This window comes from Dermacentor albipictus, chromosome 7 (assembly GCF_038994185.2).
Source record: "Dermacentor albipictus isolate Rhodes 1998 colony chromosome 7, USDA_Dalb.pri_finalv2, whole genome shotgun sequence".
Lineage (NCBI taxonomy): Eukaryota > Metazoa > Arthropoda > Arachnida > Ixodida > Ixodidae > Dermacentor > Dermacentor albipictus.
In genome coordinates, this window is record NC_091827.1 from 21,953,750 (window position 1) to 21,978,740 (window position 24,991).

Genomic DNA, 24,991 nt, shown 5'->3' on the forward strand with positions numbered 1-24,991 from the left:
TATCGTTTCGCAAGATACATTTGGCGTTCAAGCTCCTTTATTAAATGTGTGACCTGTTGTGAACGCCTGTACTCTGTCTCTAAACTCTGTGTTATTGCTGGATTGTTGCTCATTATGTACCTGTTTATCGCATTCTTTGGCTGCTTAATTTTCAGTCTATCTTTATTGCACAACATTTGGTCGTAGTTGGTTTATCTGTTGACATTTTCTTTTGTTTCCTTGTGAGCCTGTATGTAGGCGTCCGAAGGTTCCTGGGCCCACAAAATAAAGATTGATTGATTGACTGATTATTATTTATAATCTACGTAGCCAGGAACCTTTCTGGATGTCTGTGTGTGCTGTTTTGCGTGCGCGTCACTAGCATATAAATACAATACACTACAATACGATACAATGCAATACAATACAATTTTATTTCCATAAAAAAATGATATAGGCTGTGGGCAAAAGCTGCCCCTAAGAGCAGCTTGTCCCAGCCCCCTCAGTACAATGCAATCGGCGACGGAAGCAAACGCGAGACGCTCTACAACATGTGGAACCACATATGAATCAGATGGCAAGAAAAAAAAAAAATTAACGAAAGGCGCGGATTCACACCAAAACTAACGCGAATTCAAAGAAATAAAAGTAGCGTGGTGATTGGTTACGTCTGAAATGGAAATGATTGATTTACGCAGAGAAAAATAAATTCTAAGGTTTCATTGCGTAGTTCTTGAAACCGCAATTCTGGTTCTATTGTGTTGATTCATTCAAAAGTGCAGGCAACGAATTGCACATTTTTTTTAGCAATTCGTTTTTGCATTCCTATCTTTGAAATCTACAGTTTTTTTGTTTCAAGTCCTGCATTACAAAACAGCTCACTTACGGAACATTTACAATGCGCAACGAGCTATGGCCTCAGTCGCAGCACACCTAGACCGGAACCGTAATTACCTCTTTAGTCTGAGCAAACATACGCCCAAGGAAGCACGCATTTTTTTTTTTTTGCGATTTCTTCGTAGCTGCTGGGCTGCTGTTAATAGCGTCAGGGTTGCGCCTCTCATTGAGCTTTAGGGCATCGCACGATTAATGCGAACACGTGGGATCGTTCCCCATCTGCGGCAAGTTGTTTTTTCATCCACTTTCATTGCCATTATTTTATAATTTCTTTATTTAACGAGTAAGTAGAAGTAATTTCCCATATGTTTTCCTTGATGCCTTTGTCGGCTTCTCATGATACGATTAATAAAAATCAGGCTCCTCGGTTAACCCCCATTCTTCTCGTTCCCGCTGAGTTTGACACAATAAGTCGAGTCCCTAGACAGGCGGAGGAATATTCGGGCAATGGAAACAAAAGTTGCTCTTGCTGCTTTTCCAGCACAGGAGGGATGCTTCTTAGGCTCACGCGACCTTTTTCGGGTTACCATTCCTCGACATTTTAGTGCTGGAGTATATGTGCCGACGTCGCGTTCAACAACTGGGAAATGGCATGCATGGCTTCTGTTTGCTGCGCCTTGCCGAAAGAAGGAAAAAAAATTGAAACAAAGAAAGTAAAATGTGCTGGGCATCGCTTTCTCAACAAACTATCATAAAAATTCGTACATTTGCTGTACTCCTTGCGTTTTAGTTAAAATTACTATTTTCTGCATTCAAGCAACCACATGCATCTGTTCACAGACGGCTCGCCGGGGATGCAAAATGCCGGCATCGTCGATCTGCTGCCACGCGTCTTTTTATTTTCGTCTTTGTAGACATTTTCCATCGCTTTTTAACCTTTACGGACGCGGACAGCTGGCCGTCGTAGCTTCAAGAGTTTGATGACGTGTCGAGCAAAAACGCAACAAAAGCCCCACTCGGCACATTAGATTAATTCTCTCGAAATGACTGCCATGCTAACAGCTGCACAGTTCTCTGACACAATCAAGCTTCTCATCGCCTTCGCAGCACCCTGGGGCGTAGTGTTCTAATGCTCGACAAGTGATCGGTTTCCGCGAGGAAGTATAGACGCAACAAGTTGGTGACTTGACAGGTTTCTTGAGTGATTTTTCGTGTCGGAACACTTGCGTGATGGCCGAAGAACAATGTGCGAGGAACTCTGGACACCAGGAACTCTCTCCGATGCAAAGGTTAGGTGATTACGTTTAGCGAAAGCGCGCTTGCACTGCTGCACGTCTTTTTTGCACGATAATTTTATTAGAAATCAGTGCTGCGCTTAATTTCAGCACATTTACCATTATTTTTTCTGAAGTTAACAATAAATCTAGCATTCGGTTTAATTTCCCCAAGCTTTGCCCTAAGGAAGCCCGTACTTTGCTCGTCATATCTAATAGAAAAAGAAATTGGACTAAAAAAAGGCAGTGAAACAAATAAGCCACGTATGTGCAACGTTATGTTTGGCTGCATTCTTAGCAAGGAAAATAACAGGCAAGGATAGCGCTTGCTCTTGTCGACTCTTCGGTTAATGTCCTCGTCTAGTGCAGCGCTGCTACACCGTGAATCATGCAGAATAAACTAACCCAGTCTTTGACGTTACCACTTTATGCTTGATGACGAGACACAATAATACCAGCTTCGTCGCGTTGTTGGAGACATTATTCTGTGCATTTCCTCGTGACCCCGCCCCCTCCCCCCCCAGCCCCAGTGTTCTATTGGGACCTTGGCCGAACTCTTGTCGTCGGCGTGATGGTCTCAAAGCTGCCATCAAATTCTTGCAAAATAGGGGTCCTTATTTGGGACTTCGAAGAGTCCTCGCTGCTAAAGTTCAATCATAAAGCTATTGTTGTCCTCATCACCAGCACGTTCCGCTATCTCTCTCTTTTTTTACTCCCCTTCCCCGACGCTGCGTAGAAGGTCAACATCCTGACTTGGCCGTCCTCTCAGATTTCCTATAATAAACATTGTGCAGATTCAACATATACGTCGGAATACCGCATAGGCTCGTGTAAGAGCCTCACCCCCAACGTGGCAGTCCAAAATTTGAAAAAGAATTTCTAACGAAGAAGCAATTGCGTTTGGTGGCCTGATTCCGCGCGCGTGCTCCGGCGAATCTTCGCGCGCTGCGTACTTCCGCATGCCGCTAATAGATGGCGAAAGCCGGGGCGTGCAAAAGTCGCCCGCTGGGCCGGTACCATTTCGACCAAAAGGTTCGGTCCCGTTTAAAAGGCGAACCTCGTCAAACTTGTAAAAGAAAAAGTACGGCCCTTACGCGAATTTGTACGGAACCTAAGCTTTGAAGCGGTAACTTAAATACCATAAAACTAAAGGCGATGCGCACAGTTGGCTTTATCGTCATCTATGCAACATGTAATCACACGGAACGTTTATGTTTATGCACCGTACCGGTCACAACTCTAATGCGATCCAATGTTTATGTTTATGCGCTGCACCGTTCACAGTCTAAGCCGATCGTCACCTATGCAACATGTAATCGCAGGCAATGTTTATGTTTATGCGCCATACTGGTCTCACTTTTAATTCGATCCAATGTTTATGTTTATGTGCTACACCGTTCACAGTCTAAGCCGAGGTGCAAACAGCAGTTCATGCGAAGGGACACTGTGAGACGTCGACGCAGTGATGTCACGAGGACGACCGAAGGTGACGTCACTAAAAACCATCGTCGTCATACCGCCGTGGTCATTCCATCATCGTCATTCCTCCTTCTTCATGCGTGCGACTCACATGTTCGAGCACCGCAATTAAGTTTATGTTGAGCGAGGCGCTGTCCCGTGAGAATGCGTCCAACATAGTCGTGACCTCTATGCTCGCGAACTGACGCTAAACGAGAACAGCCTCCTTAGCGTACACCAGTGAAAGCTTCGCGTAAACCCATTCCCACTGCGAATATGGGATCCACGTTTATGCATTAGCAGAGCAAGAGCATCTGAGCTGTGAGCGGGTCCATCTGCAGCTGTCGGGGCGATGTTTCGGAGACGAAGTATCAAGGAAGAGGAAAGAACAACAAATTTATTTTCGTCAGATGTTATAGTTCTTTGAATTACTTGGCTCTTTCTCCTGCCAAGATAAACTGCAACGGGTCACGCGGATACAGCTGCAGACTGGCTAATTTCCCAACCCTTACAGAGAGAAGAGAGGGAGAGAGAATTAGAAGACAGGAAGGGCAGGTAGGTTAACCAGATGCACGTCCGGTTTGCTACCCCGCAGTGGGGGAAGGAGGTATGGGAAGAAGAGAGAGAGAGAGAGAGCACAATGGAAGGTTCGCACCTAGTCTACACACGGTTCCCAAGACCTGTCGACTTGAGGTATTTCAAGAGCGCTTTTGTGGCCTTCTGTGCCATCGACGCGAACGGCCAGGGTCCAAGGATCTTCATTACAAGTATTCACTAATATACACGGGCTGCATCTCACCAAAATGCTACAACTGCGACGCCCATGAAGCGGACATTGCACATATACTGAGCGGCTGTCTCCAGCTAAAGCCTCGGGCGGAACTCCAACTTAACACTTCGGACTGGGAGGTAGCGGTGTCTAGCTCGGATGCTGCAGTGCAGCTGCTGATCGCCAACTGGGCTTTCCATGGAGATCGCCGAAAGTCAAGAGCGTGTGGCCACCTCACGAGGTACCGAAAGCGCATCATCGCGCTCGTTTGGTAATGCATCGCGCATTATGGGACAGCATGTGTCTCGTCTAATCAGAAGTCAACAAGGCAGCACCTCGTCCAATCAGAAGTTGCAGCGCGTCTTCTTATCACTGGGACCACGCGAGAGGTGTGTTCGGTATAAAATACGCTGTTGTCAGTTGAAAGAGACCAGGCAACTCCTGTCACAAATTGTGCAGCACTGTTTTACCTTTAAACCTCCGGACGCCCCCCGCCCGAGTGCGTCCACAATAAGCTAGTTTTCGCACTGCCGTTCTATGAAGTCTGCGACAGCACGATGCAGCCACAAAACAAGAATAACGATAAAACCGTGAACTTGAAGGGTTCTGTCCTAAATGCGACGCACGTAAGCAGAATGAGCATTTTATAAAGAAAGAGAACGACATTGTTATGTGTGCTGCATTTAGGGCAGCTAGTATTGTTTTGAGCAGCCTGGTCTTTGGGCAGCTATAGTAAACGGATAGTAAACTGTAGCTGTAGGATAGTTATAGTAAACGGGCAATTCAAGTTCTCCTTTTCAACTTACAGGTGCGCGACCCACTATCTGCACTTGTTCGTCTGGATTGCCGTGGTCGCGTACGCAATGGTGCATTTCGCCACCAGCGAAGTCAGTAAGTTCAAGATTTACAAGTTGACGCACGAGTCTCGGTCGCATGTAAATTGTCAGTGTTATTGTTAATATTGTTCGTTGTTGTAGCTGTCGCGTAACTGCCAATGCACAGAATTCATCAAACGGGAATTACAGTGACACCTGGGCTTTGCGATGATGCAAGCGACATTCGATGGACACAAAATGCTGGCTCTCCCGTAATCGAGAGCAGATGTAAGCATGAAATGGCTACCAGCAAAGCAGATTGCATGGTTAGAGAAATTACGAAGATTACTCAGAACCATCTCACAACCAACCGCGGCACGCCGGTCACGCCTAGTCACGCAGCGTGGCGCCATCTCTCGAGGCGCCACAAAACCCGCGCCGCGGAACTCACGGACCGCTGGCGTTGAAAAAGCACATGTCATTCTGTCTCAGCGCCACAAGATGACAACCAAGTGCATGGTGCACTGTATTTGCCTTTTGAACGTCACTATTGGGAATGACAAATTAAACTTCAGCGCACAAAAAGTTACAGCTTGAGTGACATTGTGAACGAACATTAGAAATCTGAAGTAATATTTCTTTTGTAACATGTTTGGGCTGTAACTAGCATATGTAATGCAGTCCTGTATAAGGGGTTGTGGGCAAGAGACAGCATTTTCCTAAGTTTTGACTGGTTGCCCCGGATGAACTCGTTTTAACGATGCCCGGATGTTCTCGTGTCGTTCTCGCCCCATTCGCCACTAGAAGAGAAACTTGGGCGAGCTGGTGGTAATTCATGTTTCGAAATTTAACAGCGCTAAACATATATATATATATATATATGGACTTGCGAGCACTCTCTTCCCCTCACGTTTTTTTCCCGTTGACCTTCCAGACACGAGCCTCCCGCAGAAGCTGAGCCATGTCGTGGGTGGCACGCTCATCCGGAGCCCGTACTACGGCGTCACAAGATACTGGGTGAGACGGCCTTCTGCGATTTCCACTACGAAAAGTGAGGGGAGAGGAAGAGTGGGGGGTATTATTTTAGGGTGATCATCGGGGCAGTGTATACGTGCTTGATCTGGAGCCTCGGAAGTCGTGCACAAGTTTAAAGCAACCCTACTAGGGGCGTTTAAACACCAACGAGACGGCGCACGCCCTGAAACTAATCATTCTGCGCTGCGGTTCTCTCGAGGCGCGGCTCTTTAGCTGCTACCACGTGCACGGGCTACACAGTAAAATAATTTACACCCTAAAAAGTGAAAAGGGTGTAAATGTGTCTATAACTCACACTCTTAGGGTGTCCGTTATATAGACAACACCCTAAGGTGTGAGGTATAGACACATTTACACACTTTTTCATTTTTAGGGTGTAAATTATTTTACAGTGTACCGGCTGGCGGCACCGAGGCGCTATCGTTAATATTGGGAAAGAAGGAAAAAAAAAAGCTTCGTTGAAAGAATTGCAGCAGGCGACAACTCTGCGAAAGTCAGCTCGTGCCTCTATAGGTGAACATTTGAAAGAGCGCTCTACACTGAAATATCGAATACAAATAAACGTATGCACATCACGGGACAGAACTTGCTTTGCGGTGTATACGGTTTTCTCCTTTGCAAGGGAAGAGGGATTTCGTGCTTGCTTAGCTGAGGTCAAATCGGTGTCCTGAAGAAAGGTTGGTTGATCGGGCCATTCACTGAACGCTGTTGAAACAGTTGCACCCTTTGGGGTGTATACTTGTCCCACAACAATAATCGTCATCTGCCTTTGCTTGAGCTTCCTTTCTTGAAAACGCTACGATCGCTAGTTTCCTGTCGAGAGTGCTATGTCACGCTGATAACGCGCACGCCGTTTGTGACTTTGAAGTACCGGGCTCGCAGCGTTAAAGAAAGGATAGGCGGGCAAGACAGCTGATGATTATTGTTGTGGGACAAGATACGCCCCAAACGGGGTCATAATGCAAAAAAGAGAGGTGAGGTGTGCAGACAGGACACAAGAGTAGAGAAGTGGACAACACGAACGCCGACTATCAACTGAAGGGAGCACTGAGGCGAAAAAAGAAAGAAGACTCAAAACTCATTTGCATAGATGAGTTTTGTGTCTTCTTTCTGAGATGAGAGACATACCAGTTTGGATGAGAGACATAGATGAGAGACATACCAGTTTGGAGTGATAAAGTATTCTTCCAAAAATGTATTTACACTAATTTCGCCGCAGCAGGTCTCTCTTGATTCTATCTTCTTATTAGAAAAGAGCTTGAAGGTCCAAAAATGTTTTGAATTGTGCGCCGCCGGAACTACAGCGCTAGCGCGTCATTAAGATGTCATGGATTTATAACAAATCGTTTTTTTTTAAATTAGCCGTTGTGGCACAGCAAACGTTCTTGAAACTTGCATAAGTTCAGCATATATGGCTCTATTGAAATAAAATGTAGTCCGTAGTTGCCGATAAAAAGTCTGACTATAGGCTCGCACGGACCGGCCATCAGAATCCGTGACATCACGGCGATGTGGTGCGGGAACGTGAAGACGGTGCCGCCACCTGTCCTTCGATTTCGCTCCTTTTCTGGCTCACTAACCGTCTCTTCACGGTAAGAGTGGCTTTTTCTGTATTGCGAAGGTTTTGCGCTTTGGTGTCCTTTGAAGTCTTTCCAGTCCGATTTTCGCAATGACGTAAACATTTTTAATATTACGTGCATTCGAACGACAAAAGGAAAGGAAGAAATAACGAAAAATAAAAAGCTATAGCTGTAGTTCTTGGCAGTGAATCGAAGTAAATTGCTCATGAACTGCCAACAACTCAAGGAGTACGTAAACAGCGTGTGGTTCTTCAGAATTCCGAATTCAAATTCACAATGGCGTCAAATTAGCTAAACATTATTTGAAGACCATTCTCGTGCCGCCCAAAGCAGGCGATGCGTAATAGGGAGCAAGCAGGCTCCAGGTACACAGCACACAGGCCTAACCTCACGGTTACGCGACGCGTGGGACTTTGTGAAATGTCAGAGAGAAGCACATTTATGTCTGCGTCGCTAAGTCAACAAGTTACGTAATAAGCCGCGCTGACACTCGTATTTCTCATAATAGTTTAGTTATTTCCTTTTCCCGATACATTGATTACCACAGGAATCATTGGCCTGTAACGGGTTTGAATAAGAAGCCCAGGAGGTCAAAATTTATCCGGAACCTTCCAGTACAGCGTCCCTCATGAACCCGTTGTGTGGTTTCTGGACAGAGGCTGTGTGCGCGTGTAAAAACGGCTTCCAGCAGAAAGCACTGGCATGGGCAGAAGAGAGGACGGCACACCGCTGGACGAACAGAAGGGAAGGGAAGAAGGATGAACAGGACGAACTGAATGGATGAACCTTTTCTTCATGTCAGCGCTTCCTGAAGGAAGCCTTTATCCTTGGTGTGTTCAACCAATGAGCTCAGGCAAACACTGTTACCGCCGCTGCAGGACCTCACTGACCGGGAGTGGAGGGAGGGAAGGCACTTCCTCGTCACAGCCTGGCCCTGGCTTCTGCTGCAGTCTGTCATCGGTAGGGCACTCGCCCACCTGGTGCCGTCTGTGAGTACTGTGGCTTTTTTGTCTTGTCTTGTATCCTAAACAGTGGCGCATACCTACTATGGGGGATTGGTCAAGAAGCAGGCAGTTTTCCGTATGCTTAGAAGTAAAGCGAAACTAGATTCGAATAGTGGAGCGTCCCAAGAAAACGGCTCGACTTTATTTTTTTTATTTCTCCTGTAACAAAAGTGCCTCACAGTAAAGTCCACGCTTGCGCAGAGCCATGTATTCATTCGACAAAAAAAAATAAAAAAAATAAAGCTTTCCGAAACAGCGACGCCGAGGTCGGGGACCACCTTGCGGAAATTCGGTGAAGTTCTTGTGTACGTCCACGCGTAAGGCGTGTACTAGGGCAGGTTCAACTAGCTGAAACGAGACGCTCAGCGCCCATCGCGCCGCATAGCTTGTTACACGGCTTGACACACAGCTTGCAAGTGACTGCCCAACGGGTGGTTGAGAACTGCTAAATATTTCACTTCACCAATCATCATCCTTTATTCATTCAACAATTAATGCTGTGAAGAAGCCGGGGATATTCAGAGCTTGGGAACATCATCTTAATAAATAAATAGACTAAAAATAAATAAACTAGTAAATAAATAAATGAATAAAAAAATAAAAATAAATAAATAAATAACATTGTACACGGCTTAGGCGACTCAGGCTACTCGCTGTTCTTACAGCGCTTTTCGATGGGTCCGAGCAGGGACAATCAACAGATCGCTGAGGAACGTGCTCAAAACAGTACTTTATTAAGTTCCTGTTAACAAGAGGTAATTGAGAAATCATTAACCTTTGACAAACGAGGCCTACTCCTTCCGCATCCGATTGGGGGATACGCCCATGTGCGCCTCTAGTGGAACAATAGAAAATAATGAACACATTTTGTGTCTCTGTCCTCGGTGCGACGTCGAGCGTGAACCTCGCCGGACAGCATCGAACCGGCCGGACTCTAGACCACTTTCGTAAATGAAGGTCCTCGGACCATGGGCGTACGCGTCAGTGGCACAGAAAGCCACCAAAGCACTATTGCAGTGCCTCAAGTCGACCGGCCTTGGCAACCGTTTATAGACTCAGTGCGTGCTTTCAAATATCCGCGAAACTGTGTGCTTTATCTCCCTCCCCCTCTCTTTCCACCCCCCCCCCTCTCTCTCCACTCTATCCTCATCCCTATATCCCCTTCCCCCAGTGCAGGGTAGCAAACCGAACGCGTGTCTTATTCACCTCCCTGCCTTTCCTCTCTTCTGTTTCTCTCTCTCTGTCTCTCCATCTCTATGTTATACTGAGTTATGTTATGCGCATATAAGGGTTCATGTCAATGAGAAACGAAGCATGTCGGTTGCGTGGAACGAAAACCAGCTTTAGCAGTCTGTCGTAGTATGGCTTAAGAATAAACCTTATAGTCGAGAGGGCCGACAAGGCATGAGATGAAGTGCCGCAGTTTCTTGCGCAGCGACGCTGATTTAATGTTCAACTTGTAAAGTCGCCCTACGAGAACTACAGGACCGAGGTAAAGAAACAAGTACAAGGAACACGGCGTCGAACATGTTGATGAGCGCCGAGTTTCGTTGTACTTGTTTCTTTGCCTCGGTTTTGCAACGTTCGTAGCGCGCTTTCGCAAGTTCGCTGCGAATTATTCTGCCAGCCTCGCCACAAGTTCACATCCCGCTATACGAATGTGCAACGCGATAGCCAGAGCCTTCCATCTTCCTCACCAATGTGTTGAACTTCGTTCTTCGACGCTCGCGGTGATATATGGGAGAGAAAGAGCTTAATGGAAGCTAAAGATGTCGGCCCTGCTACATATAGGGCTTGCTACTTCAGATGAGGTACTGGAGATGACGTGAAGAAAAGGAAGGGGAGACGGTGACACGCAACGTTAGTGGTTAGAACACCCAGAATTCGTGCCGAGAACACCGGCGCCACCACCGACCAAATCGTTTGAACCTCTGGTCGCCACAAGGATCTCGCGTGGGAGGATGTGCGTCTCAGAGAGCTATCTGGCGTTGACAAGAGAGAGAAGTATGCGTGTGCGATTGAGGTCACCTACTCCCCTGACAACAAATATGAGAGAAAGAGCCAAAGACAGTGACACGGTTTAGTAAAGGAACGATGCACTCGGAGGCGCCTATTTGTCGCCGCGAGGATATTTAGGCAAGCGTTTGCTGTCCCATTGCGAAAATGCATAGAAAACAAAGCCAGTCGCCGGTACGTTTGCAGGGCTTGTAGTGCAGATGGCTATACCTATAAGCAGATCCTTTGCAGCAGTAGGAATGACTATTTTGAGCTCTTTAACGTGAACACGAAGGTAGGTTGATATTCGATTTTGAATTCCATCCGCGTTGGAACGTGGTCGCCGCAAACAGGAATCGAAACCGCAACACCGGGCTCACCACCAGAGCGAGTGAAACACTTCGACGAGTCCGAGCATGCTGTTAAGCAAAACGCACCATGAAATGCCACCCCTGCGTTGGATCTGTAACATTTTTTTCTTAGCCGTATTTGTCCGTTATAAGTGAATATTTTGATCGTTGGCCTCGTCTCGCCCACGGGGAGCCACTGGCACAGGATTTCTCTATTAGTACGCGGCCTGCACAGCCCCTCCTCACCCTCCCTCCCCCTCAAGAAAAAAAAAGAATAGAAAGAAATTTCTGGCTGCGTCACCGCCCACTTGCTCTTGGTCTCTCCCATTGGCTGGCACGCAGATGAATCTCTTGACGTGATGAGCGTCCGTTGACACGATTGGTCCGAGCCACGGTTCTCGCGCAACGAGTGCACGAAGTTTACGCCCCCGTGGCACGCGATGCGCAGCTGGTTCCCGGGTACCACGTGACCTACTCGCTGGCCTTCATGTCCCTCAAGTTTGGCTGGCACAGCGCCACTCTCTTCGTCTTGGAACACGGAGTGTTCTTCGCCCTATCCTGGATCGGCGTTCCCGCGCTGTGCTACGTGGTGGCCATGGCCATGGTGACACACTACGACGTGTTCAAGCTCGACTTCTTCGAGGTGAGTGTACCGGTCTCTGGTCGGGACAGCATAACACCGAGGTGGGTCACCGTCAACACGGGGCAATCGGAAGATTTCGGGGGGCCTGTCGGAACGGCTCTAGAAACAAGTGAGTGAGGAGAACCGTCTGGGTCTGTTTAATGAGCAAGCGATACTTCGGGCCCGGCTTTATGTGAGAAATATTGACCCCACGTGTGCATTTGAGTGTCTCGTTCATGCGCGTGCAATAGTGTAATATTCTTGTTTTATTTAGAAATTATCTATTGGAAGAATTTCAGCATTGTCATTTGTTGTGCGTGTTGGTAAACTGAAAGCGACACGTGTGTTAGTGCCCTTCAGTCGACTTGTTAGATAAAGAGACGGCTTTTTTGGATGAGTAAGATTTGGATAAGGTGGCGCCACTGTGCATGGTTTATATAGGTGTATTTCCTGAAAATCGAGTTGTTGAAGTTAGCGCATTGTGGTGTCGTCTCCCTTCCGTCCTTGTTTGTTGGCGCTAAATATGCTTGGAAGAATTTATATGTTTTTAAAATCTTTTACCATTTATAAGCAAGTCAAATGAAGTGGCCATCGGAAGTGGGGCGGCACAACTCCTCTATCCGTTTGTAGCTGCTTCTTTAACACTATGTCCGTCGAGCTGCAGGTAAATGCAAGAAGCACGACTAATATTGAATCAGATTTAACGTGCCGTTTAGGCTGTCGTATAGCTGCGATGACGTTGTCTCTCCCCGCTGTTACAGCACGACTTCTGCAACTTAGCAACCGCAAATATCACGTTTTCTTGAGCCCTGGTCAACGTTTAATCTTTGCATGTCCTTCTACAGAAAGAATGTGGTCAAGGGGCTTTTCGAAGCAAGGGAACTTGATAGATGACGTACCTTTTAAGGTGCAGGCAACGTTAGCAATTAACGATGAGATGTTCGTAGTTTAAAAAACAGTAAAGCCTTCTCAAAAGTATAATGGGGAGCCAGAATTACTTCGTTATATCAGTTACTTCTTGATAATATTATTGCATGTGCTGTACTAAGAACTTCTATGGGGATTTTAACGGTAATTTCGTTTAGTTCTTTATATTAATTCTTTCATTATATGCCATTTTGTCGCAAAGTTTCCTTGTGACTAATTATTGCGCTGGCCTCCAACTTCACCACATCGGTTGCTATTACGCAGCATCACTCCATCGATTAGTGGCATCGTCTTCATCCAGTCTTGTGCGATAAAGTATTATTATTAGCATGGTTGCAGAGTTGGGGCGTTCTATTTATTCGTCTTGATTGACATATAATAAAAGATTATATGATAACTAGAGAAATTGACCAAAAGTGTTAGAGACCGAAAAATCGGGACACGGTGACCTTGGGTCTTACTGAGCGTTCCCCGTATATTTTTCGGTCTCGTTATGCAATACAGCCAAACCTTGAAATGTTTCTCACCGTTTGACACTGGTTAAAGGGGTCTGCAAGGACGAACATTATATCACTCCGCTTTTCAGTAACCATAGAAATGGCTATTGCTCCCATCCCAACACCATCTTGTCAGGGTCACGGCAAGCCTTGTGAATGAATCTGAATAACTGGTAGACGCCACAAAGCAGAAATTGAAGCGAAACTCAGGATAACGGCAAGGACAACGAGGAAATATCAAATTTTCTTGAACCATGTTGGGAATCAGCAATTACTTTCAATATGTTACGCTTGACTGAGCCCGGTGCTGTGTCTTCTGAGGTACCGATGCACAACGGAAGCCGAACACATAGTATGCATGCGATAATTTCTAAGCATATCATGTGCTCTTTGAACCACGAGCCAGAATTTATATCCAGGAATCAGGTCAGCGTAAATCAATCAATCAATCAATCAATCAATCAATCAATCAATCAATCAATCAATCAATCAATCAATCAATCAATCAATCAATCAATCAATCGTCGTTCATTAATTGAATTAATCAGTCATGGGAAAATTTTGAGGGCATTTATGCTTCATTCACTTGGCTCTTGATACACCCTCCGCCTCACCTGTCAACTTTAAGTCTAGCACGTGATTCCTTTTTTTTTTTTTACGTCTTGCTGCATTTATCCTCCCACCGTGGTTGCTTAGTGGCTTTGGCGTTTGGCGGCTAAGCACGAGGTCGCGGGATAAAATATCGGCCACAGCGGCCGCATTTCGACGGGGGTTAATTGCAAAAAACGCCCGTGTACCGTGCATAGGGTGTACGTTAAAGAACCCCAGATGGTCAAAATTAATCGAGAGTCCCCCACGAGGACGTGCCTCACAATCAGATTGTGGGTTTGGCACGTGAAACCATATATGATTAATTTTTTTTTGCGTTCATCTGAATGATTTTTCAAACTTGAAGGCAAAGTGCGCAGATTAGTGACATCCCAGAATCGGGAGACGTTGTCAGTGCAGAATTTTGGGCTCTGAGGATTACCTGACACGGAGATTAGTAATTCAGCTACAAACAGCAGGATTCAAGATTCAAGTTTTCACACAACTGAATGGCTTAATTTAAAGACAGGCGGCAGCTCCGATGCGTTTTCCTCCGTAGAGCTGCCCGATCTTTTGTGTAACCACACGCAAACCGGCTTTAACAGCTGATCACACGAACCGCTTAAGTTCCACAAGAAGTTTACTGTTGCATTTAGAGGAAGGCATGGATCTGTAGCCGGGGGCGATGTGCGTACATTTCTCCCGGTGCTCCGTCGAGATATAGCGAATGACTCTGACGCCGCTAGGGAAGTGTATCAAGAGCTGACAGAAGAAATGACGCAGTTAATAAACCTTCAAGAGTAAGGTACGTGGCGGGGTCGGCAAAAGAACGGGGAAGGTACTCTGTGCCCTAAAGGATTCGGTTCAGATAAAGATGACAATGGCGGTATGAGTAACCACGTTTCCCTTTGGCCGTCTTCAGATTGTGTACGAAAGGAACGGTGAACATGCCTACTACATCACCGCCGTGGCCTTCTACTGGACGGTGCTGCGGTGCTTCAGCTTCTGCATGGACACGATTCGGCGGCCTCCTGATGAATCCACTGCCCAGGGAGGGCGTAACTTCTTGGCCGACTACTGCAAGACGCTGGCATACGCAGTGTACTTGCCTCCGCTCTTCCTTGGGCCCGTGCAAAACTACAGTGACTTCGCTGCCTCGGTGAGATGGCTTTCTTTTACCTTTACAGCTGCGAACCAGCAGTTTGCTCGAGGAAACACCGTAAAACTTAGTCATGACGAAGTCGAAGGGGGATTCATAGTGCACGTATTGCGCTTCGAGTCCGTGAGTCGCTATGGGGATTTCAAGGGGAATTTCACTTACTTCGTTATATCGCGCTTCGTTATACCGAGGTTTGCCTGCAGATGTTTACTCTGCAGAGTTCCCACGTAATGCTTGCCTGGTCATGGATTGACGTCTGTACGTATTTTTCGTGGGCGCCTGCAGGTCGAATGAGTAGTCGGGCTGAAACGATAAGATTGGTTTTGGGCATCTATGCGTTAGAAAAAGAGTATGCCCATCTGGTACCACTACAGTATGAAACAACAATGATGCGGCAATGTAAAAATAACATAACAACAAGAGAGTGAGACAGCCGAACCCGACCGCGTTAAGGCGAACGTGATTCTATTGGGCCTGAAGAGCCTCAGGCGGAACTGTGGATTAGTCTCCATAGCCTGAAAGGATAGTTTGTTCTACAAGTGTACTTCGCATTCGGTGACCTGATATCGTATAGCAACAGGGAGCTGGGCGATGTCATAGTGTACCGGAAGGTCATGCTTGAAAATCACGCTTTCCGTTCTTCTATGTGTAGCTAGGGTAGACATAGAATGTTTTTCACTGTACACGTGAGTTTTCGACAGCTTGATGGCATGGCAGTAGTGCCGCCTTCTGAATTCTCAACAAATTAGACAAATATTATGTAAACTGAAGCATTGAATTCACTTCACACACACTGCTAGGGCTCTTTGATTCACACAAAGCAAAACACCGTTATAACAAAATTGCATGGGGAGTCGAAATTGCTTAGCTATAACCATTGATCTTCGTTTTATTCTTTATTGCATGTACTAGCTGCAACATGAATATCTATGAGGATTTCAAGGGGAATTTCACTTACTGTCTTACATCCGCAATTTCGTTGTATCCCGTTTCGTTATGACAAACTTTGACTATCGTTCACACTGTTCTGTCGCGACCATACGCAGATGGAGAAACCGAAGCCGCCGCTAACAGTTCGAGAGCTCGCGATGCTCGTCGCCGGGCTTCTGCGTTCTGGTGCTCACTTTCTGTTGATGGACCTCCTGTGCCATTACTTTTACAGGTAAGGAAATGATGGACAGCGCAGGCAAACAAACAACGTAGGCAAGAGGGAGTTAACCGTGGAGTGTTTGTGCGCCTATAACTACTACACGTGATGAGTGCGCATTGCCAGCAGGCAAGTGGCCTAGGTGCACGTCTTCCGTAAGGACGGTGGCTCCGAACGCTTGCGCTAACCGCCTGACGTCGCAAGGAGCACTTCGCGGAACTCTCTCCAGATTATTTAGACCAGCCCCCATGGGCGCAGATATAGCAAAATTGAAGTTAACCAAGCGGGAGGCTTAGTAGGGAAATGCTAGCACTTTGTATTAGCAAATTTTAGTGCGTCCAATATTCCGGCAAGCGCGGGCGGTTTGCCGGATGAGCGGGGGCGTAAACTTGAGCGGCCAGATTGGTGGCGCCAGCTGGTGGTGCAAAACTGAACCATACAAACACAGAGCAAATTACTATACTCTGCTTAGCTGCTGGTGTAAATTTTCGACAGCGGCGTGATCGTGTTCAAAATTACGCCGTTTCAGTAAATTTGCACCAGCAGCATAGCAGAATATAGGAGGTTACTGCAATGTTAGCACTGTTTGTCTGGTTGAGCTTTATAGCCACGAGGCGGCTGCACCGCTCCGGCCGCTCACATTTACGCCCCGCCCATCCGGCAATCCGCCCAAACCATTCCCATTTGCTGGAATAGCGGATAATCTAAAAGTCCTTATTGCTATATACGGTGCAGGATGCCGCAAGTGCCGCTCATTTGGAATACGTGCCTTTTGGTATTGAATAGAAGCACTTCGGGAGTCTAAATAATAGCCTGCGCAGCGTTCTTACAATCCTCATGCACACGTATCTTCTACGTACAGTGCTCAGCCATTGAAACGCTATACTCGGAGCATGCGACTGCACTTCTTGCGGCACTGGTGGGCGCATGTTATTCGACATGCACCATTGCTATTCGCTCCCCCGACTTCACTTCGAAGAAAAAAGAAAAACTGATACTCACAGAAGCCTATCGAATTGTGAGACGCGTTGCCTGGAACAAGCTAACGAATTAGTTTCAGCACATGCACCTATTCGATTTACCCTGGATGACCTGCCCTCCACCTGTATCTGGTACTGTCGTGCCACGCAGCGCCGCGTTAACCAAGGCGCCTTACCTGGTATCGGAACTGGACAACACGAGCCTGCTGGGATACGGCGCCATCCTGAACATCATGTTCTACTCGAAGTATCTCATACAGTACGGCGTGTCTGGCGGTTGTGCCAGAATCGAAGGCCACAACCTTCCGGCACCTCCCAAATGCGTCACTAGGGGCCACCTGTGTTCGCACTTCTGGAGGTAGGTCCTGATCTTTCTTTCTTTCTTTCTTTCTTTCTTTCTTTCTTTCTTTCTTTCTTTCTTTCTTTCTTTCTTTCTTTCTTTCTTTCTTTCTTTCTTTCTTTCTTTCTTTCTTTCTTTCTTTCTTTCTTTCTTTCTTTCTTTCTTTCTTTCTTTCTTTCTCGCGAAAGTGGTGCAGGTGCTGGCTTCGCGCTTTGCTCACAGGTTCCAGGAGTAGCAAGCGTAGATCAGCGGCAAGGGTGAGAACGATAAGCAATTGTCTAACAGGGTTTACATAACTGGACGTTTAAATAGACACCAAAGAAAATAAAATACGAAATAAGTTTAGACTGACAAATTAATTTTTCAAAACTATATGTATTATCGTTATTTCGGGGTTAATAGGTTGAATATATCAAAGTAGAAAATGATGGTTAAAAGTATTTTGCGTTGAAAGCCATCTGTTTCCTCCCCTCCCTGACCCTCCCTTCCACCCTCAGCACACACTAACGACTCATTGAGGAAGTTTCTAATAGCGTGTACGCCAAACCTCGTCATAACGAAACGGGTATAACGAAATAATGGATATTTCAATTACACAGTGAATTCTTCGGTGCTTTCCACGGTTGGCGTGCTGAAGTACTTAGGCATACATGTATCCGCGAATTGAAGCTGGTCAAACTATGTTATAAAAATATGCGAAACTACGGTAAAGAAGTTTTGGTTTTTGCGACGGAAATTGCAGTTGGCCTCACAGTCAGTAAAACTAAGAGCTTATTTAACGTACGTTCGGCCCACGCTAGAATATGCCAGCATAATCTGAGACCCTTATCAGTCGGGGTTAATTGAGAGACTGGATAGAGTTCAACATCGAGCAGCCAAGTTTATTCTATCACGATACTCTCGCACAGATTCTGCTTCCGAAATGCTCAGTTTGCTGAACTTGCCTACGCTCGCTGAACGCATGCGCATAGCTAGGTTAGAGTTCTTTTTTCTTCTCACTAAAAACACATTCAACATCAATAGTGAACAGTATTTGATAGCACGATAAGGTAGAACGCTACGGAAAAGCAAATATAATACTTTTCAAATACCTCAGAGGCACACTAACGCTTACGCATTTTCCTTTTTCCCAAGAACCATTAAAGAATGAAAGTAACTACCGGTGTTAACGCGAGAAAGCACCAGTGCACAACAATTTGAGAAAAACATAAAACTACATTGAAAGATGCACGCACGCATACGTGCTCACCGCCTTTCTTTTTCGGTGGGGGGAGTGTGTATGAGCTCGTTTGTTAACACTACATTTATAGTCTTGTATTATTGATCGGAATATGTGCGGCATATTTCGTTTATGTATTTTTTTTGTTCGCTTATTTTCGCCTATTCATGTACTGTACTAATTGCCGAAATACTACTATTGACCTGCTTTTTTGTGCTATATGTAATATTGGAATATTGATGTATTGTTCTAATTGTTGAAGTGCTGCTTTTGACCCACCCTGTAACGGCCGACAGGTCAACAGTATGAGTAAATAATAACGAAGTGAAATTCCTCATGAAATCCGGAGAGGTTTATATTTCAGTAAACGCAGTAATGGCTACAATGAAGTAATGGATATAACGAAGCAATTCTGGCTCCTCCTTGAACTTCATTATAACGAGGTTTTAGCAGTTAGTTTCATTCAGAGTGAAGGCTTCGATTTCTTAGGACTTGGGACAATCTATAGCTGGGATATCCTGTGCATATAGCGCGTATACATATGCAGTCAGGGCTTTGTAATATTTTTTGACGATGATCACATGTTCTTTTGGCGCTCCGTTTCAGGTATTTTGACCATGGCCTCCACCTGTGGATAAAGAAGTAAGACGACGCTTACTGAGGCTTTTAGCTGATTTAAATCCCGCAGCTGGATTGTGCATGCATGGTGACGATTGGCAGCCCGATTGGCAGCTCGTTTTGTTTTAAGGCGCGGGCTTTTGACGAAGGGCGCAACAAGGTGGCGTCGCCGATCGCCTAAAAAAATGGCGCCATAAACTGAAACAACGCCTCACCCACTAGTCCAAGTAACGTACCATAAACTACGTGATCCGTAATACTGATTTGCAACCTGCGTGGTTCCACTGTCGCGCTCGAATGCGTGTAGGCGTGTGAACATGCATTGCGGCGTATTAGTGCCGTCGTGGTAGTTCACAGTGCATGCCAGTCATACGACACTCCGACACTATCCGTTTCGTTTGATAAATAAATCGATCGATCGACCGACCGACTGACCGATAGACCGACCCACCGACCCATCGACCGGGCGGGGTGGGTCGGTCGGTCAGTTGATCAATCAATCAATCAATCAATCAATCAATCAATCAATCAATCAATCAATCAATCAATCAATCAATCAATCAATCAATCAATCAATCAATCAATCAATCAATCAATGAAGTTGTAGCAATAACAAATATATACATGTACATGGTGTAAGTTACAGAGCTGGTTCCATGGTCAAAGAGCGATGGAGCACCGCCTGTACCACGCCATGACAGTAATATAAAAAAAAAGACATTGCAGTATTCGAACCATGTGCGAAACTGTACACACATTGTAATATTTACGTCAATAGGAAAGAAAGATTATATATATATATAGTAGTGTAAAACTCTAAACAAACAAACACCCGCTTCACCCGCAGGTACGTATACCTGCCCATAGTAGGCACCGAAAGGAAGGTGCACATGCGGCTGCTGGCCATCGCTGTGGCCTTCACGTTCGTCTGGATCTGGCACTCCATGACCACCGCGGTCACCTTCTGGGCGTCGCTCAGCACCATCGGCGTAGCGGTCGAAGTGGCGATGGCTCATATCAAACGGCTGGACTGCGCCAAAGGCTTCGAGGTGCGTAAGCCACCGCGCAGTTTGAAATTAAGTAAGCAGCAAGGGCGGTTCGATCGAGGAAGGACAGAAACCAGTTGTGAGCACTGCGTCCTTCGCAGCCACGGGTTTTCGCAGGCAAACTCGCCGTGAAACCGTCCGCGTCGCTTTTTCTCTATGTAGAAAAGTCGGCCCAACATTTGACCCTGTACCTGGTGGACGGGGTCCGGCGTGCTTGCTTCGGCCGGTAGAAGCTCGCACCAATGCACGATTCTTGGGGTGGTTTTGCGAACCCCTCTGTGTGAAGCTTCGGTCGTTTGTTGCAACGTATAGATAGCTTGCCCGTGACCTCGCGGTCCGCAGTTTCTCACCGTGATGTTTCTGCAATATGGAGTCTTTAATAAAGGGAAAATGAGACATCCACGCAAACGTAGCTAAGTGCTATACAAAGGAAACCCATAAGGGTTCCTCGAAAGAAAAGTTTCGCAGTTGAAGAAAAATTCGTCCTGGAAGCGCACCTGGAATCCAATATTGAAACGCGACGTGTCCAATGCGTTCAAACCCCCCAAAAGATAAATTTAGATAGTTTAACTAAAGTAAATTCGTGTTCTCGATGAGATTTAATGAAAGTGCAAGAGGAATTCATCATCGTACTCTATGATGACTGCCAATGTGTATTTAAAGAATAGTGAACACATGCGTTAAGCAAAGTTATTCTACGGGTGATGAGGGCCTGCCAGAGGCAAGAAGCTTCGCGACGGAGCGGTATGGTGGTCATCATATGTAAGATTACCAATTAAACCGGGTCGGTCTTCCCGACTGCGACTGGACGTTGTCACTAGCGCCGAACAGATGACGCGAACGAGGGCAGATAAGTCGTCATTCTGTCCTTAACGTCCATGTCTGTTTCAAGCAAGTGCACTGTTTAGCCTCAGCCTTTAGAAGACGGGAAACAAGCTTGTTAGAACGACAGCTAGTTAAAAAAAATAAATTATGGGGTTTTACGCACCAAAACCATTTTCTGATTATGAGGCACGCCGTGGTGGGGGACTCCGGAAATTTTGGACCACCTGGGGTTCTTTAACGTGCACCTAAATCTAAGTACACTGGTGTTTTCGCCCCCATCGAAATGCGGCCGCCGTGGCCGGGATTCAATCCCGCGACCTCGTGCTCAGCAGCCCAACACCATAGCCACTGAGCAACCACGGCGGGTACAGCTAATTCCCGTTCCTTCTCTAGCGCACGTGCTACGTAGTATAATCCTCACAATTTTCCGCGGAAACGAAGGAAAACTTACAGGGGCAGAGCCGTTGCACACGTGTCACTGCGCCGATTGGTTCAACAGAGTTTGACAACGCTTTACGTGCCTTCAGCGTATAGCTTCCGAGGGTGACAGCCTCGCATATGCCGGAACGCGGAAGAGAAAAGAATAGAAATAAGTTCACCTGCACTGGTGTGTATAGCCTTAGTTTGCTTTGTTTGATCTTTATTTGGTGTTCTTTTTAATTGGTAAATGAGATGCTTACGTTAGCTCTCCCCGAGGTTAAACTAACGCAATTGAAAAATGTGGAAGTAGATTCAGTAGCGATATTATTTGTGCGCACTTTGCCTCCGTACTAGTTTTGTCCTCACTGCCACGAAAAAGTTGTCCGGGAGTATAACTTCACCTTTGTTTCAGTCTCCGTTTTTTCTGACTGAAAGGTGCGTTTCAGCCTTACACGCAGGTTTCCGCAGGGCCCTTACGAAGTTAATATCGATAACCATATTTGCACAAAATGAGGCTATCAGCTCATAGCATATGGGCACTACGTGGGATTATTTATGCACACTAACTACTTGCCTTACTGCAGGCCAAATACCTGAACCCCGAGCGAAGAAGAATTGTCAAGGCCATCCTCGGATCGCCCCACTATCTACTTACCATATCGGCCTGCATGTTTTATTTGGTAGACATGGAGATCACAACCCTGTTCCTGAGAAGGGTCATTCTCGGTAAGCCTTACATTTAACATCTGGTGCTTGATTTAAGTGTCGCGTTATTCTAGTACTGAAGTACTTGAAGGGAATGTGCGAGGTTTGCTAGAGTGCTCGAGTCTGACCAGGTGATGTAGTGACGCGGACACTACACGTGTCCACTAGCGTTGCGTGTATTCGCATGATTACGTTCCTAATGCCTGCCGCCAGCTGACCACATTCGTTTGATTTCCTTTAGTGATGGCGCATTCCCCCAAAACATTGGAGTACGCATAAGCTTTGCTTTTAACCCTTGACCTACCATAGACGAGCTGACCTCGTCCGCACGGTTTGTACCACTCCCACCGAAGACGAGCTGGGCTCGTCCACGCTGCAACAAGCGCTTGGTCACTGCCGCAGTCAAGCTACCCTAACGAACTTTGTTTAGTTCTCTTTTGTTCAACAGATGGCACAGTAAAAAAAAAACGCGTTCAAAACTTGCATTTTGGCCGAGAATAACGCCTCAATGCTGGCAAGTGGGATTTAAAAATGGCGTCCTTTTCTGTGTGCGAGCGTGCTGGCAACGGCACGCTCATACACAGCCTGCCTCACTTGCCACACAGCCTGCCTTGTGTGAGCACTTGTGTGAGGCAGCCTGCCGCACAGCCTGCCTCACACACTGCCTCACTTGATCGTCCCAGAGCCCCTTCACTTCCTTGAGACAACTCCAAACGTTTTCTTTCAAGGTCAAGTTGCATTTTTCTTAACTCGCGTTCCTCTCTGTACCGTTTCTCTCTTTTCCTAAGAAGTTCTAACCCAATTTCAATGTCCTCCTTAGACGCTGAGTACCAATCATAAGGTATTATTCTTTTCGGCAGGCAGCTAAGAATTACCTTAAGTTTTCAGCATATTAATCTTCGCATTTACCAATAAGATCTTACCATTTCAGGTACTCAATCGTCTATAATAAGTTGTCTACAGCGTTGTCGAACAGGACTGTGTCATTTGCAAACTGCAGGCTGCTAAAAAAAATTCCCGTTAATCTTTACCCTCAAACCTTATTGCCCCACCCTATAATTTGCAACACTCATCCCACATATGCAGTCAATTACAGATATTAGATATATCTCATATATTACATATATCACAGATATGCGTTCAACGAAGACTGCCCATACTTCGCCGATATAATTTTTAACCTTTATTTTATCTCAGGACGCATGACTAATATTACGGAGGCTGTGGCAGCCCTGCGATATTTTCTTGGATTCACCCCGTCCGCCTAATTCAAGCTTTGACCCTTTTTCACGCCTGATTACACCATCAACAAGAAACCGCACCTCCCTACTATTTCCCAGTGCCGTGTCCCTCTGTTTATTGTATAATTTAATGCCTCTACAACGAAATCACCTGTATAACAAAGGAATAATTCCGTCCCGGTTCGACAGTGAGTGGCGCGGTGCGCGACCTATACAACGAAGCTACCTGTATAACGAATTATTTGGCAGGCCTTAAGCACCTCGTTATAAAAGCGTTCGACTGTTATTTCGCTCATTTTCGCAGGATTTCCGATGCCCCTGGTTCCGGTGCTGGTGTCCCTTTACTTCGGAGCCTACGCGTCACAGGACATCATGGAGTCGGAGGCAGCGTCGGCTGCTCCAAAAGTCGCAGAGCCACTAGTCGTTTGAGGGGCACGGATAGACTACCTCGGGCAGCTTTCACAAACGAGGCATGGCGACCGTGCTCGCAGTGGACTGGAACTTCAATTTTACACGCGTGTTGGGACATTATTCAAGGCGCTTACGTGTGATGTGAAAGGACTGACGAAGCAAGAACCTCTAGGTGAATCCTTTGTTTCCCAATGTTTATTTTCTTCGTTCCCACCTTCCTTTCCTTCTTTGTTCCCTCGTTCCTTCATTCCTTTCTTCGTTCTTTCCTTCATTCTTTCCTTCGTTCCTTCATTCTTTCTTTTCTTCCTCCCTTCCTTCTTTCCTTCCTTCTTTCTTTGCTTCTTTCCTTTTTCCTTTCCTTTTTTCTTTCCTTCCTTCTTTCTTTCCTTGTTTCCTCTGTACAACCAGCTTACCCTGACTACAAGAGTCGTGCAAGTGAAGGGGAACCTTCAGCGCATTTCGCCGCATGGTTAAGGACAGAAATGTGCGCGTCTGTATAGCTGGGGAACAGACGAATGTAAATAAAAGACTCGGAAGTTGGATCGCTTAAGGTTTTTTTTTTATTTTCCCCTCTATGATGCGCTCACTTTAGGAGCAAGAATTAAGTGCAGCATTGTTAAGTCAACCGCGCCAGGTAAAGAAAAAAAATTATTGTGCGAAAGTACTTGTTCACGAAGGTAACCGCCTTCTGAAACCGAGCGTGAATCTGAAGCCTTCTCACACCCGGTGTCCAAATCAGACTTGTTCACGTTACAGAAAAAAAAGTGGCACCGATTAGAACTACGATTATTTCAATCAAAAATGTAATTAATTAAACTTACCAGTTACTGCCCCACTAAAATACCTGGGTAATTCCTAAAAAATAATCGACTACATTTACGTTACTTCCCAGCCAACGTTTACTAATATTGCACGGATGCAGTAAATATATAAAACGAGCTGGCTTGGCTCTTTCAGTGCGCCATTGTAGCTATTCACCCCTTCCCCACCTTGCTTAAACAATTGTTTTGTATTTAAATTTCCATCACTCGTGTTCCCTCTTTATTTTTTTTTTCTAAAGATACCAACAGCGGCACTGAAAACTCGCTCGATGTGAGCGCTTGCAGGAATGGCGGTATGTAGAGTAGGAATACCTTACGCACAAGACCGT

The 24,991-nt window shown here is 46.1% G+C and overlaps 1 protein-coding gene and 1 pseudogene across 1 annotated transcript; one reads left to right on the forward strand and one right to left on the reverse strand.

The window, feature by feature from the left end:
* Window positions 1–24,991, reverse strand: part of LOC135897540 (HEAT repeat-containing protein 5B-like) — a 389,157-nt pseudogene that overhangs the window by 33,541 nt on the left and 330,625 nt on the right.
* Window positions 1,860–24,375, forward strand: LOC135897544 (protein-cysteine N-palmitoyltransferase HHAT-like). Its single transcript, XM_065426188.2, has 12 exons — window positions 1,860–2,105; window positions 5,126–5,208; window positions 6,067–6,149; window positions 8,626–8,736; window positions 11,545–11,739; window positions 14,653–14,889; window positions 15,936–16,051; window positions 17,168–17,374; window positions 19,182–19,217; window positions 20,041–20,242; window positions 22,069–22,210; window positions 23,735–24,375. Exons 1-12 carry the CDS (start codon window positions 2,047–2,049, stop codon window positions 23,857–23,859), a joined length of 1,596 nt encoding a protein of 531 aa, XP_065282260.1. The 5' UTR covers window positions 1,860–2,046; the 3' UTR covers window positions 23,860–24,375.